At 43.4% G+C, this 16422-nt stretch overlaps 1 protein-coding gene across 1 annotated transcript in view; it reads left to right on the top strand.

The window, feature by feature from the left end:
* Positions 1-16422, top strand: part of DROSHA (drosha ribonuclease III) — a 579282-nt gene that overhangs the window by 92996 nt on the left and 469864 nt on the right. Inside the window, exon 4 of the mRNA XM_077492043.1 lies at positions 3417-3654. Within this exon, the coding sequence (XP_077348169.1) occupies positions 3417-3654 (238 nt within the window). The remainder of the gene's footprint in view (positions 1-3416; positions 3655-16422) is intronic.

The following is a 16422-nucleotide window of genomic DNA, read 5'->3' as shown; positions in this document are numbered from 1 at the left end:
TGGATATCATCTTCTAAGGGTTGGACTGTGTCAGGGTCTTTATCTATGTTATAGAGAGAGAAGTAGTATTCGGCAAAAGCGTCCGCTATACCCCTAGGATCTGAGATTTTAGCACCATCAGAAGCTCGCCTAATAAAGGGGATTCTGTTACGGGTTTTTTGGTCTTTTAATTTGTTAGCGAGAAGTTTCCCAGCCCTATTACCGTGGGCATAGTGGTTGATTTGCAAAGCCTTGATATATTTATCATGAGAGTCCAAAAGTAAACCCCTCAGCTCATAGCGGAGGGCTGTCAACTTGTCTGCCAAGGGAGCCCCAGGAGTGACCTTATTTTGAGCCTCAATGGTTTTAATTTCTTGAAGCAGAGAATCTAATTTGCTCGATCTCTGTTTCTTAAGCTTGGAGCTGAGTTGTAGCAAAATACCCCTCATATACGCCTTGTGGGCGCACCATAGGGTCATAGGGTCGGAGACAGAGTTTTTGTTGATGTCAAAAAATTCTTGTAGTGTTTTTGTTAAGGAGGTCACATATCCGGGTATCCGAAGCAGACTCGAGTCAGCCCTCCATACAAAATCTCCCAAAGGGACATCCCTCTCCGCCACCACCACCGATACCGGCGCATGATCTGACCAAGTTATGTCATGGATAGCGGAGGAGGATGTTGCCCGCAATAAACCTCTATCCCCAACAATCATATCTATACGGGAATAAGTATTATGCCTAGCTGAGTGAAATGAAAAATCCTTTTCACCAGGATGCCTACATCTCCAGATGTCATACAGTTCTGCGGAGTGCAAAGTGGATTGGAGTGTGGGTAAAAGCCTCTTGGACTTAGATGTAGTGTCAATATTGTAGTCCATAGTGATGTTGAAATCGCCACCAATAAGTAAAGCACCCTGTTTAACTTCATTAATTTTTTTCAGTAGCCGTTTCAAAAATCTCAGCTGATGAGAGTTTGGAGCGTAGAGGCTAACTACCGTATAGAGTTTGTTGTTGATTTCTCCAATAACAATGACATAGCGACCTCCCGGGTCAGTAGTAAAAGACTTGAGAGTGAAGGTTACAGAAGCACTGATGAGAATAGCAACTCCTTTATGTTTACGTGACACCGAGGCTTGGAAAATATGTGGGAATTTTTTATGATGGAGTCTATGTTGGTCCTGTAGTGTGAGATGCGACTCTTGTATGCAAAGGACATCGGCCTTCAGCCTGCCGGCCTCCTTCCAGAGGGCAGCTCTTTTAGCCGGGTGGTTAAGCCCATGTGTATTAAAAGAAACAAACTTTACCATTGGCAACCATTGTAGGGAAGAGAGTGTAGTAAGCATACCCAAGCGGTCCTGGTCCGATAAAGGTCCTCGAGTATCCTGTTGTGGAAACGATCTTCAGCAGTAAGACTGGGAATCCGAGAAATTGAACGAGTCCATCCTGTGAAGAAGTGAGGGGGGAATAGAACAGAAGGGAGAGAGAAAAGAAAAGAAAAAACAGCAAACAGGGGAAAGCAAAACCAACATGTTTGCTCGTGGAGAAAGAGAAGCAGTAAAAAAAATAAACTCGGAGCTTTATCCTGCTCCGGACTAAGAAAAGGGCCCTTTCCAGGAGCCCGTGGCAGAATTTCTGCACTAAATGTCATGGGGTGTAGAAAACACTCAGTGGCATACGTGCTAGGGGAGCCGGGTATTGTCGAATATGTTGGTAGTGTGTAACGGAGAGATCAAGTGCGTCTCTTGGAGGAGGCATTTTTGTGTTTCCTGGATACAACCTGCCAGGTGTCGCCGACATCCATTGAAGCTGGTGGAGAAGTGTGAGGTTCTGATTGAGCTGGAAGGATGTCCCATGCTCTAAGCAGCTTTAGTCCTTCTTCCAGGGAATTAACCACAGACACCTGCTCATCTTTAGTGATATGTAACTTAGCCGGGTATCCCCAGCGGTATAAGATGGCGTGGTTACGCAGAGCTTTAGTAATGGATAACAGGGCTTTACGTTTCTGCATGGTGTACTGGGACAAATCCGCAAAAAGCTGAATATGTGCATAGCATTCAGGTGGTTGTTTATTTTTGCGATGAGCAGACATGAAATTTTCCTTAATGTGGTAAAAATGTACCCGCATAAGAACATCCCTAGGGATGTTGTCTGGTAGATGGGATGGTTTGGGGATTCAATGGATCCTGTCAATCACTAAATCAGAGTCAGTAGCGTCCGGCAGAAAGGATCTCATCATAGTTTGAGCATATTGCAATAGTTGGCCTGGGGTGATCACTTCGGGGATCCCCCTGATTTTGAGGTTGTTGCGGCGGGATCTATCCTCAAGGTCAGCGACCTTTGACCTAAGCCAGGACACCTCGTCAGCCTGCTCATTGTGGGCATCAACTAATGAGTTATAAGAGGTGGCATAATCGCCCATTTTTTCCTCCACATGAGATACTCTGTCACCCAGCTCCCCCATGTCTGCCTTAAAACTCCGCATGCATTCCATTAGGTCCGCGTGGAGGGAGCTGCAAAGGGACACTAGCATGTCTTTCAATGTGGTGTCAGACACCGGCTGGTTGGTGGTGGGGAACGAATGGAGCGTTTCAGCTAGTTCCCTAGTATCATCCAATCCCTCGTGGTCCCCGCTCACCTTGTCGGCGGTCATGTCTTCCGTCAGACGGGGTTTAGATTTCGCCGGGCTCCGGGACAACGGAGAGGAGACATCCGGAGGGTCTCTGGACACGCTGGTGCTGTGCCTCGGGCTCGGAGAGGATGTCGCAGATTCGCTGGAGGTAGGCGGCGAGGCGTCTCCGGCGCCATCTTGGAGTAGGCCGCGGTCTTTCTGCGGGAAGAAGTGTTGAAGTTTATGGAGCTGTGAGACTCCTTTCCTCTTTTTGGCCATGTCGAGGGAATGAGGGATAGTTCCCACGCAGGTAGTGGTTAGATAGAGTTAAAGTCCTCTCCGTTAAGCGTCGTTCCCCGGTCTCCAGCACGGAGCTATCTGCTCACACGTCCATGCAGTAGCTCGGTAGCCACGCCCCCCTTTCAAAGTCTTCCTCTTTGATTGTACATACAGGTAAGCCTATATTAAGGCTATATATAATAATATAATAAATAGCAACAAATAAAAAACAAATCTTGGAGTTTTTCTCCAAAGTAGAAATATAATGTTTGCTGGGAATGCATTAAGTAGTGGCTAGTTTGTGCTCTGTGCAGTAATGCAAAATGACTTTAGTTTCTGTTACCCATACAACATATTCATATAATTTTAATCATTAACGTATGCAAATCAAAATCTAGCTGCATATTTATATTTAAAATTTGTGTTTTTGATTCTGCTTTACAAAATGCATAGTCTTTCTAATAGATGCGTCCATACAAACTGTAATTTGAAGAATTTAAAGTTATGCGAATATCATTCTGAAATTTTTTGTTTGTCATTTTTTTTAAAGCATATCTCCTAGTAGAGAGCGTAAGAGACCAAGATGGGATGATGAACTCAAGGACAGCACTTCTGAAAGCCCCTCCTCTGGGAAGGAAAAAAGTTATTTCTCAATAAAAGATAAAGATTTTCTGGATGAAAGCTTGTTGGAAAGAACGGAGGAGGATGATGAAGATCTGTTGAAGCCTGTATGGGTTCGCTGTACTCATTCTGAAAGTTACTATTCCAGTGACCCAATGGATCAAGTAGTGAGTATTAAAACCTGAGTTTTTTTTCCTTATGCCCTAAAGACTCAAATTACAAAGCTTTAATGAAGAATTAAATGTAATATTTCAAAAATTGCTAGAAGGTCGGATTTATGACAAGACATTGTATGCGATACTCTTTCCCTTACTGCTATTTTCTTTAAGTGTATATGGACTTCTGCACATGCACAGTGCAGTGTACATTCCTGGCAGGTGTAAGATACTGGGGCTAGGAGATGAGTGTCAAGAAGATGTAATTTGCATGCATGGAGTTATGTCATCAGTGGCTGAAAGAAGACAAAGAGTAGATAGCAGCAGCTATGCCAAAAATTTGGGTCTGATTCGTCCCTGAAACGGAGAACAGGGACGCACCAGACCCCTGCTGTGAGCTGCATTCGAATTCAGTGTGAACCCAGCCGAAGGATTACCATACACTTTACAATGTGAGCATACAATCAACTTTAAATTTATCAAAATTTTGTAATATGAATACCTATATCCAATCCATTTGTATCCAACTTAGCAGATCCCTACACTACAAAGTTTTTGCTAGATCTAAAGGAGATTGTAACGTGTGTGGTAAGTTTTAAGAGGTATTGTAGGTCTTCTATAATATGTGCACTTTTTATTAATGTTGCAGATCAGGGGTCTCCAAACTTTCTAAGCAAAGGGCCTGTTTACTGTCCTTCAGGCTTAAGGGGGGGGGGGGGGGGTACTGTAGCCAGTGGAAGTAGACAATTTCCCTGCATCACTGCCTTGTCATTGGTTTTAATGGGAGGAATAATGCCCTATTGATGGTGTCAGCTGGTGGAATGGTGCCCCAAGGGCCAGATAAAGGCAAGAGAGGTTTCTTTGATATCATACATTATGTAGTAGCTCTATAAGGCTAGTCAGTTCACAAAACTTAGTAACCCTTATCTTGAAACATTAGAGCTTTTTAATTAGTGTTTTTTAATAACATGTTAGGCATTATTTTACCTATTCATTCAATATTTTAATACCTGGAATTTTGACTTTTTTTATTGTTTTTTTTTTTTTTTTGTTGAATTTTCCACATTACATGCATAGGAGCAAGTATATAACTCAGAGTTTAGCAGCTCTGGCTCACAATTATGAACATAAGAGAAGACAAAAAGTTGAACACGAAGAAGGGAGTGGGAGGGAGGGGAGGCAAGGGGAGAGAGGGAAGGGGACAGGGGAAGTATATTTACCCATAAAAAAAAACAATGTGGCATAGTATTTCAAGGTGAAACAACACAGTAGATATTAATACTTTCAGGAGTGGAAGCAATGTTGGAAACGTCTGGGTGGTGATTTCAGGGAATGGTATGACAACAATAGCAACAGAGAAATCAACCTATTTGGAATATAAGTTCTTGAATCGTCAAAGAGCTTCAAAGGCGTGGCATTCCTAGGGTGGTAGAAAGATGTCTAGGTTGAAGAGGGATAACATTGAGCGTTCCACAGCTGGGAGGCTAGGTGATGTTTGTTTAATCCAATGGGACATGATTGTTCTACGAGCAACTAGGAGAGTTATATGAATCCATTTTGTAAGGTTGCATGAGCCTTCTGATGGATGTGGAAGGTAGTGGTTCACATCCAAATATACACAATAACGGATTGTTGGGTAGCTGGATCTTATTGATTTTGAAAATGTATGCTAGCACCAACTTCCAATATCTAGTAATAGTTGGGCATTCCCAGAAGCGGTGGAGTAGAGTAGGACGTGGTAGTAAACACCAGGGCATTGTGCTTGAGTAGAGTCTGCCTTATTGGTGTGGAATGGGTAATATGCCCTGTGTATAATTTTAAATTGCGTTTCTCACTACGTCTCCGAGATCGTGAGTTTGTGAATTGGTCAGTATGCCTCTAGGATCCTTTCTGGAAGTGTGTTGTCATTAAAGATGGTCGACCGTTTCTGGAATGGAGCAAGGTGTTATTTATCTGATTGGTGTGTAATGAGGTACGAGTATAAACTGGAGATGGAGCAAGACTGTAGAGAGGCTAGAATTTGCTAACAGATGTGCAATGTCAGCAATGCAAATTCACGTGAGAGGGTTTAAAAAATTTCAATTCACCAGGTTTGCCTTGATATAGGGAATTTAGGTGGGTGAGTCAATTTGTGTACCATAGGGTAAGGGCTTTATGCATAATTGATGGGGGGAACATAGGATTGCCTTTAATGGTTAAATGGCAGGATTTACTCAAGGGTAACCCCAGCAGTCTCCACACTTTTCTCCACGCAATAACTGTGTCTTTGATAAGAACACTTGTTTTAAGGTGTGGTGGTAGAGCTTGAATATTCGAGTGTAAGACGGCTGACAGAGTGTGCAGAGAGGCCAAAGCTCTCTCAAGTATATTATTAGAGTACTTTGATTTACCAGACAACCAATCAAGGTCTTCCCTAAGCAGGCAAGAGAGGTTGTAAAAATGTACATTAGGCAAGCCTGCACCCTGGGACCAAGGGAGACATCGTTTTTGTAACGCTATGCATGTTTTTTTGTGTGCCCGTATGAAGGCCACAAGTGCCTTGTGTATTTTCTGTACATCAGAGTGCTTTATTAAAAGGGGTATGGTTTGCATTGGATAAAGTAGACGTGCAAACAAAAACATTTTTAAAGAGGTGGCATCTCCCAAAGAACGAGAGGGGGAGGGTTGCCCAAGCTTCCAACTCCTTTTACAATTTTGGTTATCAGAGTTGGGTAGTTAAGACCGTATAGAGAGGAAGATTCTCTGCCTATATGGATACCTAAGTAGGTGATGTTGTGGGCTGCTTAGGATAAAATGGGATGATGGCCTCCATTTAGCTGATACCCGGGGGTGTAATGGTAAAGCTTTGCTTTTGTCAAAATTAATTCTAAAGCCCGAGCTTACTTGAGTTCTATGAGTTTGTCAAAGTCTGCAAGAGGGTCGATGGAGAATAGTAATATGTCATCCGTGAATAGGGCGGAGTGGAATATTTGTTTGCCTACAGTGATGCCACTGATTCTGTCAGATGAGTTAAGTATCCTGGATAGAGGCTCAATAGCTATATTGAAGGCGAGAGGGGGCATCCCTGTCGCGTTCCTTTTGTCAAAGGGATTGTGTCAGAGACTAAATCAGGAGTGACGAGGGGACGCATACACTTGTTGTAGAAAGTGCACAATCAGGCCAGAGAAACCAAATGCTTCCATCACTTAGAATAGCCACGACAAATTGATATTGTCAAGCTTTTTCGACATCGAGTGAAATAGGAGCAGTAGTCAGTGGATCTTGCCATCTGCTGCGCATGCTTCGCAGACTCATCCCTTTTATCCCAAAGAATGGCAAAGCAGTGGTAGTTGGAACAATCATTAATTCACGACTGGACTACGCAAATTCGCTTTACATAGGATTAACACAATATCAACTTGCACGATTACAACTGATCCAAAACACGGCGGCAAGGCTGATAACAGGAAAAAAACCCTGGGAATCCATCTCTCCTTCGCTGAGGAGCTTACATTGGCTAACCGTAAAAAATCGGATCACGTTCAAGACCCTCTGCCTCACCTACAAATGCGTGCATAGAGAAGTTCCGCAATACCTAATGGAGAAAATAAATCATTACACACCAAACCGCAGTCTTCGATCAGCCAACAAAAACCTCCTCCTCGTGCCCAAAACCCAGTATAAATCCAAGGGGGATCGGAGATTTGCTGTCCAAGGGCCTTGGCTATGGAATGCTGTACCAATCAACATCCGCCTGGAAGAAAATCACCTGGCTTTTAGGAAAAAAAACTCAAGACCTTCCTCTTTTAGCAGATGATCAAAGCTCGCCACAGCGCCTAGAGGTGATTCAGTTCGCATTGTGCGCTATACAAGTATTTCATTCATTCATTCAAATGATGGATACATCTTGGTCTGGGTGTGGTTTAGCATACTACAACACCATTAGAACCTTACGGATGTTCAAGGTGGCAGGACACCCTGGAACAAAACCAGATTGGGCTGGGTGGAGTAAAGAGGGGTGTAATGGAGCTAGATGTGAGGCTATTATTTTAGAGTTTAGAATTTTAACTTCTACATTGATCAGGGAGATTGGAAGATATGAGCCCGGGTGTAGGGGGTCTTTTCCTTTTTTGGAGATTAGTCTAATGTGTGTCTGCTTTCCCGTGGGGAAATAGTGGCCACCATCCCACATAGCAGGGAAGACATGTTTCAGTGTGTCGGGAATAGTGTCTTTTGTCAATTTGTAGAATTCCGCTGTGTAGCCATCTGGGCCCGGGGCCTTGGTGGATGCTAGAGATTTAATAGTCAGCTGGATGTCGTCCAAGGAGATGGGAGCATTAAGCGTTTCTAAGTGAGTGGAGTTGAGCTTAGGTAGGTGGTTGTTAGCTAGAAAGGCCTCTGCCGACATCTGGTCAGTCAAATATTTAGAGTGCAGGGTCATATAGTAGGCAGCAAGAAGTTTACTAATTTCTGCAGGTGAGGTAACAATGGAGCCCACAGTGTTTAAGGTGGAAATGTGGGTAGGTCGCCTTGGGTAGGAGCATAGTTTGGCTAATAATTTGCCCGCCTTGTTGCCAAACCTGTGAAAATGTAAGGCAGAGTAATATGTTTTAGCCGCTTCTTGCTCTTCTGCCCACATGTCAAGACTGCGTTTAGACCTGTTGCCAGGTTTGTATGTTATCGGATTTAATGTAAGACGTTCGTGCGCTAAGCATAAAGAATCGCTAACCTGCATGCATTGTTGCCGTGAGTGTTTCTTTGGTAGTGTATGAAATAATTTTTCCCCTCAAAAATGGTTTCCCTGCTTCCCAGAAAAGGTTTGGATCTGTAATGTGAGCTCCGTTTGTAGAGGCATATTCTGCCTAGGCTTCATATAGCGTATGACGGAAATCCTCATTCTCTGCCAGATAAGTAGGAAAGCGCCATGTGGGCGAGGGAGATGAGGGTTTGCCATTAAAGTGTACCGCTATTGAACTGTGGTCTAAAATTCTCACGTCACTTATTTCTGCTTCATGTAATTCCAATAGTAGCTTAGGGGAGGCAAAGAAATAATCGATACGTGAAAAAGAATTGTGAGGGGGCGAAAAGAAAGTTAGTCGCCATAAATCTACAAATCAGATGGAAGCGATGGATTGAGCTAAAAGAGTTTGGTCAGCAATTTGGGATTTGGCTTTTCACAGGGTACGAGTTTGAACACTGGTGCGGTCTTCCGATAAGGCTATGACAGAGTTAAAATCTCTGCCTACTAAATGAAGAGCTTTGGGGGCACTCAATATCCAGCCTTTTAACGTTCCAGAAGACAATTTTTAGGCCATTCCCATTGGTCTGAGTAGCCATGTTTGGAGTAAGGGAAAATATTTTTGGGGAGGCTGAAGACTGAGCCTCCTGTTTTATATTATGCCTTCCGTCTGAGTTTTACCAAAACATTGTAAGTCACCTGGGGATGTCGTTACGGATCGGGTAAACATAGTCATCAGATAATCAGAACAGAAATAACAAAAAAGAAAAAAAAAACCGTTGAAAACCAATAACAAATCAGGTGGAAAAGCCACCCATCATATAATGCTAACTTCACTTATTTCCACATGTGGACCAACATACAAGTGGATCTTGTGGCAAGTGCTTGCTCCTCCCCTGGAGGTGAAGAAGGAGCTTTGGGGGGAGGGAAAGGGGAGGTGAAGGTAGGGGGTAGCGGGGGAGAGTAGGAGGGGGGAGGGGAAGGGGGGCCCACTTAAAGCTGGGTCAAGAGACAGGCTCAGAGGAGCAAGAGTGCAATCCAGGGTTCAACCTATAGAGGGAGCAAGAAGCTGGCTAACTACCGTAAGCTTAAAAGGTAGCTATACATATATTCAACTTGGAAATAATAGTGATAGATCAACTGTGCAATTGACAATTGAGAACAGATAACTTTAAAAAATAAAACATGCAACGATGTATCCCCTAAAGTGTCGTAGGGAGTTCAGGGGAAAAAAACAAAACAAAGGGGCAGAGTTACCCGTCTCCTGCGTATCTCCAGTGATGTAAAAGTTACAGTAGCTGTTCAGCGAATCCCAGGGCGGTCATTCCGGGAAGCAAAGCGACTACATTTATAAGGAGGCTTATTTGGGCTGTGATGGTGTCTAGATAAGGCAGAGGAAGCACTGGCGGATTTTGAAGAAGCGCCATCAGCCGCATTGATCCATTTCCATTCCAGAAGAATTGTTAATGTAGTGCTCCGCGTCATCCAGGGAGGTGAAAGTAAGATGTTCTCCAGTGTGGGATTGGATATGTAGGACTGCCGGGTAGGCAAGGGTGAATTTGACTTGATTGCTGTATAGCTTCGAGCAAATCGCTGAGAAAACCTTACATCGTGTCATCACTTCTACTGAGTGATCTGCAAAGAGCAGTAGTTTTGCGCCATCAGCGGTTAGAGAACGTGAGCGGTGAAATTTCTGCATAATGGCATTTCTATCAGCATAGTTGAGATATCTGACAATGTCCGGGTGGAGTTTTGGCTGGCCAATGTGATGGGCTAGTTCGATAGTGCAGGGGATGCAAAGGCATAATTGCTCAGGGATGATTTTAGCTCAGAGGTCCATAAGCTGGGCATTGGAGACTCATTCTGGCAGACCTATAATGCGCATATTTCTTCGCAAGCGATTCTCAAGGTTGTCTTATTTTTCCCAGATGTCTCTGTTAGAGGTTGATATGTGAGCTAGCAAAGCTGAGTTAGCTGTGGCCTCATCCTCTGATGCAGAAATCCGCTCCTCTGTGTCGGAGATCCTCTGAGCCTGTGTCCGGAGCTCAATATGAAGCTGCTCCAGTCCCCTCTGCACTGCAGCATCTACTGTGGCAACCAGTGTAGGAGCAAGGAGGGAGACAACAGCCTGTGCTATACCAGTGGGGGAGGTAGGGTACGTTTCTGCTCTGACAGGCACTGCTGGAGACTGCAGCGTCTCTGACATGAGCGGAGCGGCCACCATATCGGCTGTGTCTGTGGCTGTGTCTCCCGCCGGCTGCTGTGTGGCGGAGACCGAGCAGGTATGTGATTGCTCCACAAAGCGATCCATAGGAGTCCCCCCAAGAGGTAGCAGAGACTGGGGGGTAGTCACCCTGAAGCTAGGCAGGCTTTTTTTTTTGCAGAATACGTGGGGAGTTCAGTGGGAACCTCCTCATGCGGTGCCGAATCGGGAAGTAATACTTTTTATCAGGATAGAGAATGTATACCTCCTTCAGGGTGGTGGTGTGACAGATTTCAGACTGTGCGACCAGTTCTTAATGCATTATAGTAAAGTTAGATTAATAGAACTGGAGTCATTTTTTGTTACTTTGTTGCCAAGCTATTGCATGGGGGAGGCATTTAAAAATGTGCGGTCGAGTCAATTCTCGACCCCCCCCCCTTAAGTTGGCAGTGGACGGAGGAGTTTGACATGTCATGTGCGACCCGTTCAAATGAATAAGGAAGTGCCACAACCACATCACAGTTGTGCATCTAAAATGGAGTTTAACCCTTTCATGACTAAGCCTATTTTTAGCATTTGGTGTTTACAGGTTAAAATACATATTTTTTTGCTAGAAAATTACCGTATTTATCGGGGTATAACACGCACCGGCATATAACACGCACCCCAAGTTTAGGAGGGCATTTTAAGGAAAAAGTTTTAGGAGGGAAGTTTAAGGAAAAAAAAACTTACATTTAAATGCCCATCAATGCAGACTTATCAGTGTGCATCTGCAGCCTTGTCCATCATTGCAGAATGATCAGTGTCATTTGCAGCTTGCCCAGCGCTGTTTGCAGCTTTGCAGTGTCATTTGCAGCTTGGCCAGCGCCGTTTGCAGCCTTGCCCATGTTTAAATTTCCCGCCGCCGAGACAGACCGAGCGAGCGCCGCCGAAAAATACCGTGCCGATTGCTCGGCTCCGCTCGTAGTCCCGCCTCCCTGCTGTTTCTCTAGCGAGCGCTGCCGAAAAAGGCCGAGCCGTCTGTACTGTGTATTCGGCTGGGCTCAGCTCGCAGTCCCGCCCAATTTTTCGGCGGCGCTCGGTATTTTTCGGCCGCGCTCGGTTTTTTTTGATCACAGACAGTGGGGATCAGCGTATAACACACACCCACAACTTTCCTCAGATTTTAAGGGGGGAAAAGTAAATACGGTACTTGGAACCCCCAAACATTATATATATTTTTTTTAGCAGAGACTCCAGAGAATAAAACGGCGATTGTTGCAATATTTTATGTCACACGTATTTGCGCAGCGGTGTTTTAAACGCAACTTTTTGGGAAAAGGGACACTTTCATGAATTAAAAAAAACGAAACAGTAAAATTAGCCCAATTTTTTTGCATAATGTGAAAGATAATGTTACGCCGAGTAAATAGATACCAAGCATGTCACACTTTATAATTGCACGCACTCGTGGATTGACGACAAAGTACGGTACCTAAAAATCTCAATAGGCCGCACTTTACATTTTTTTTACGGTTACCAGGTTAGCAATACAGAGGAGGTCTAGTGCTAGAATTATTGTTCTCGCTCTGACGATCGCGGTGATACCTCACATGTGTGATTTTACCACTGTTTAAATATGCGGGCGCGACTTCCGTATGCGTTTACTTTGCTTCGTTGGGACGGCGGGCGCTTGAAAATTTTTTATTTTTTTTTTTATTTATTTTATAATGAATAAATTGTTTTAAAAAAATAAATAAAAAATTGATCACTTTTATTGCTGTCACAAGGAATGTAAACATCCCTTGTGACAGTAAAAGGTGGTGACAGGTACTCTTTTATGGAGGGATTGAGGGTCTAAAAGACCCCCGATCCCTCCTTTACACTTAATGTATTCAGACCGCCATAAACTGCTATTCTGAATACTGTATATATTTTTTTTAAAACCGATGCCATTGGCAGCCGAGTAAACGGTAAGTGACGTCATGACGTCGCTTCCGTGTTTACTATTAGGATACTGGAGCGAAGCCGATTGCGGCTTCGTTCCAGTTCCTCCCCAGCAGTCGGAGGCATCGGATCTTGAATCGGTGCTCCCGATCGAGCTTTTAGCCGCTTCGGTTGTTATGGCTGGATAGCCAATCGCCCGCTGGAAAAACGGTACCGGGATGATGCCTGCAGGTGTGGGCATCATCCCGGTATAACCCCCGGAACCTGAGTACGCACATCTGCGTACGCTCAGCGGGAAGGGGTTAAACAGATGTCAGGTCACCTCCTCACTGCTTGTTTAATTTCTCTAAACCTAGACTTAGGCTACTTTCACACTGGGGCGTTGCGGGCACTGGTGTTAATATTTAGTTAGCTATATTTAGTGGCGCTTTACTGTAATTTTGGTGGCGCTATTCAGCCACTAGCGGGGCACTTTTACCCCCCGCTAGCGGGCGAAAAAGGGTTAAAACCGCCCGCAGCTGCGCTTTGCAGGGCTGCCCATTTTTTTCTATGGGAAGAGGTGCTTTGGGAGCAGTAAATACACCGCTCCTACAGAGGTCCAAAGATGCGGCTTTAAGAACTTTTTTGACCGTCCTGCAAGTGCACCACTCCAGTGTGAAAGTCCTCGGACTTTCACACTGGAGAGACAGCAGCGGCTGTTTCAGGATGCTTTGCAGGTGCTATTTCTAGCGCTGTAGTGCCTGCAAAGCACCCCAGTGTGAAAGAGGCCTTAGAGATAAGCAACAGTTTTCACCTGACATATCAAATTAAATATTTCTGGACACAAATCCATGGGGGTGTCTAGAGACAGTGTCCAAGTCATCAGTTTAATATCCAAACAGATTTTGAGGAGTCAGGAGAATTGCTTGCCCTCCCTACACGGTCGTACCCTTTGTAAAGTGCAAATGCGCCGATGACGTCGGCACACTCGTATATAGTAAATATCTCCTAAACCGTGCAGGTTTAGGAGATAATTCCAACACCTACAGGTAAGCCTTAATATAGGCTTACCTGTAGGTAAAAGTGGTTGTACAGAGTTTACAACCACTTAAAATGAACAAGTGTAACAGAATATCAACACATTACAGTTCCCATATACACAGCGGCAGGGAACTGCTCAGTGGACCGAGAACACCCCAGCAGGAACAGTGGGAGACTAATCCAAGATCTCATTATGCTGGGAGTGAACAGATAAATTGTTCTGTTCATAATTATATCTTAAATTGTAGTATTTGGTTTAATAGGAGAAATAAATGCCAGATGTAGCTATATCGCACCTAATTGAGCTAATTCAACCAACAAATCGTTGTCTCATACTTGGGAGGTTTTAGTCAACCACCAGTGTCGTTGGCACGTACTGTATGTATATATTGAATGTACAGTATTTTCTGAACGCACATGACCAGTAGAGTAAAAATAAGTTGATGCTGATTTCTAAGGTTGCACGATATTTGCACAAATATTTATCAAAACAATGTTTTTGCAAAAAATCCACTAAAATCATGATTAGCAGACGCAAAAGTGTAAATATCCAAATTTCTCTAAAAATCTCAAGGTTTTCATTTTCTCTTACAGCTTTCAGAATTTGTGAAAGACCCCCAAAACCATATTTTCTGAAGCATATAACCTCTAAAATAAAGAATGTTTTACTGATTTTTTTTTTTTTTGACCCCGCAGTATTTGCGCAAATGTTTATCAAACCAATATATTCACAAAAAATACACTAAAACCATTATTAGCAAATAAAAACCCCTACTAACTATAAAGGATTAACCTGTATGGCGTTAAATAACAAAACAAAAAATATATATAATTACATTGCACCTTTTTGTAAAATGGTTAAAATTGAACGTACACAAAAATGTAAATATCTAAATTTCACAAAAAATCTGCAGGTTTTAATTTTTCCCTTACAGCCTTCAGAATGTTGTGAAAAACCCACAAAACCATATATTATTAGCAGATAAAAACAAACAATTTTACAAAATTCCTGCTAAATATAAAATCTTATTCTGTGTTGAGTTAATAAATAACAAATATTAGTACATTTTAAATTGCAGCTTTTTGTGAAATGGCAAAAATCAAACATACGCAAACATGTCTCTAAAATTTTGGATGTTTTCATTTATCGCAACTTTCAAGCTTTGAAAAATGTTTAAAATGTCTCATATGTGTGAACACACATGCGATCCGATTCTGGTCCAACCTGAAAAAAGGGTCCTATGCGTGTTTGCACCAAATGTGGTGCAATAACAGCCATACTATCTGTATGGCTGACATCGCACCTGCAAAGACATTGCATGTAATGTGAACAGCAGTGCGCTGCGCATTCCGTGCGATGGCATTTTGCTTTTAGGCCAAAATGTTTAACCACTTGCCGACCAGCGCACGACGATTTACGTCGACAGAATGGCACGGGCAGGCAAATGGGCGTACATGTACGTCCCTTTAAATTTGCCGCCCTGCCATCGGGAGCGCGCCGCCGGCGGCGCGCTCCCGCGCTGGTCGGGACCCCCGTGAGTCTGGTCGCGGGACCCACGTACTCGATTGCCGCGGGCATTCCTGCGATCGTCTCACGGAGCGGCCAAATTAAGAAATGCCATTGTAAACAGCATTTCTTCATTCTGCCTAGCAACTAGTGACGCTGATCTCTGCTCCATGTGATTGGAGCAGAGATCAGTGTTCACTAAATGAAAGCCCAACCCCCCCACAGTTAGTAACACACCCCTAGGAACACTTAACCCCTACACTGCCACCCACTGGTTAACCCCTTCACTGCCAGTGTCATTTACACAGAAATCACTGCATTTGTATAGCAGTGATTACTGTATAAATGACAATGGTCCCAAAAATGTCCGATGGGTCCCCCACAATGTCGCAGTCACAATAAAAATCGCTGATCGCCGCCATTACTAGTAAAAAAAAAAAAAAATATTAATAAAAATGCTATAAAACTATCCCTATTTTGTAAACGCTATAACTTTTGCGCAAACCAATCAATAATCGCTTATTGCGATTTTCTTTTACCAAAAATATGTAGAAGAATACGTATCGGCCTAAACTGAGGGAAAAATTTTTTTTTTATATATATTTTTGGGGGATATTTATTATAACAAAAAGTAAAAAATAATGCGTTTTTTTCAAAATTGTCGCTCTATTTTTGTTTATAGCGCAAAAAATAAAAACCGCAGGGGTGATCAAATACCACCAAAAGAAAGCTCTATTTGTGGGAAAAAAAGGATGTCAATTTTGTTTGGGAGCCACGTCGCACAACCGCGCAATTGTCAGTTAAAGCGACGCAGTGCCGAATCGCAAAAAGTGGTCTGGTCTTGGACCAGCAAATTGGTCTGGTCTGAAAGTGGTTAATATTGGTCTTATCTGACCAGAGCACCTTCTTCCACATGTTTGCTGTGTCTCCCACATGGCTTCTCCCAAACTGCCAACGGGACATCTTAAGGCTTTCTTTCAACAATGTCTTTTTTCTTGTCGCTCTTCCATAAAGGCCAGATTTATGGAATTGACAACTTCCCCCACCTGAGCTGTTGATCTCTGCAGCTGCTCCAGAATTGCCATAGGCCTCTTGGCTGCTTCTCTGTTCTCCTTGCCTGGCCTGTCGGTTTAGGCAGACGGCCATATCTTGGTAGGTTTGCAGTTGTGTCATACTCTTTCTGTTTTCTGATGACAGGTTGAACAGTTCTCTGTGAGATGTTCAAAGCGTGGGATATTTTTTTTTACAAACTACTACTAACCCTGCTTTAAACTTCTCCACAACTTTATCCCTGACCTGTCTGGTGTATTGCTTTGCCTTCATTATGCTGTTTGTTCACAAAGGTTCTTTAACAAACCTGTGAGGGCTTCACAGAACAGCTGTATTTATACTGAGATATTATTAAAC

The sequence above is a fragment of the Lithobates pipiens genome, unplaced genomic scaffold, assembly GCF_037356315.1.
Source record: "Lithobates pipiens isolate NorthernLeopardFrog02 unplaced genomic scaffold, aLitPip1_a1.2 Scaffold_19, whole genome shotgun sequence".
Classification (NCBI taxonomy): domain Eukaryota; kingdom Metazoa; phylum Chordata; class Amphibia; order Anura; family Ranidae; genus Lithobates; species Lithobates pipiens.
Note: the sequence above shows the minus strand (reverse complement) of the source record. Positions and strands in the feature narration are given on the sequence as shown.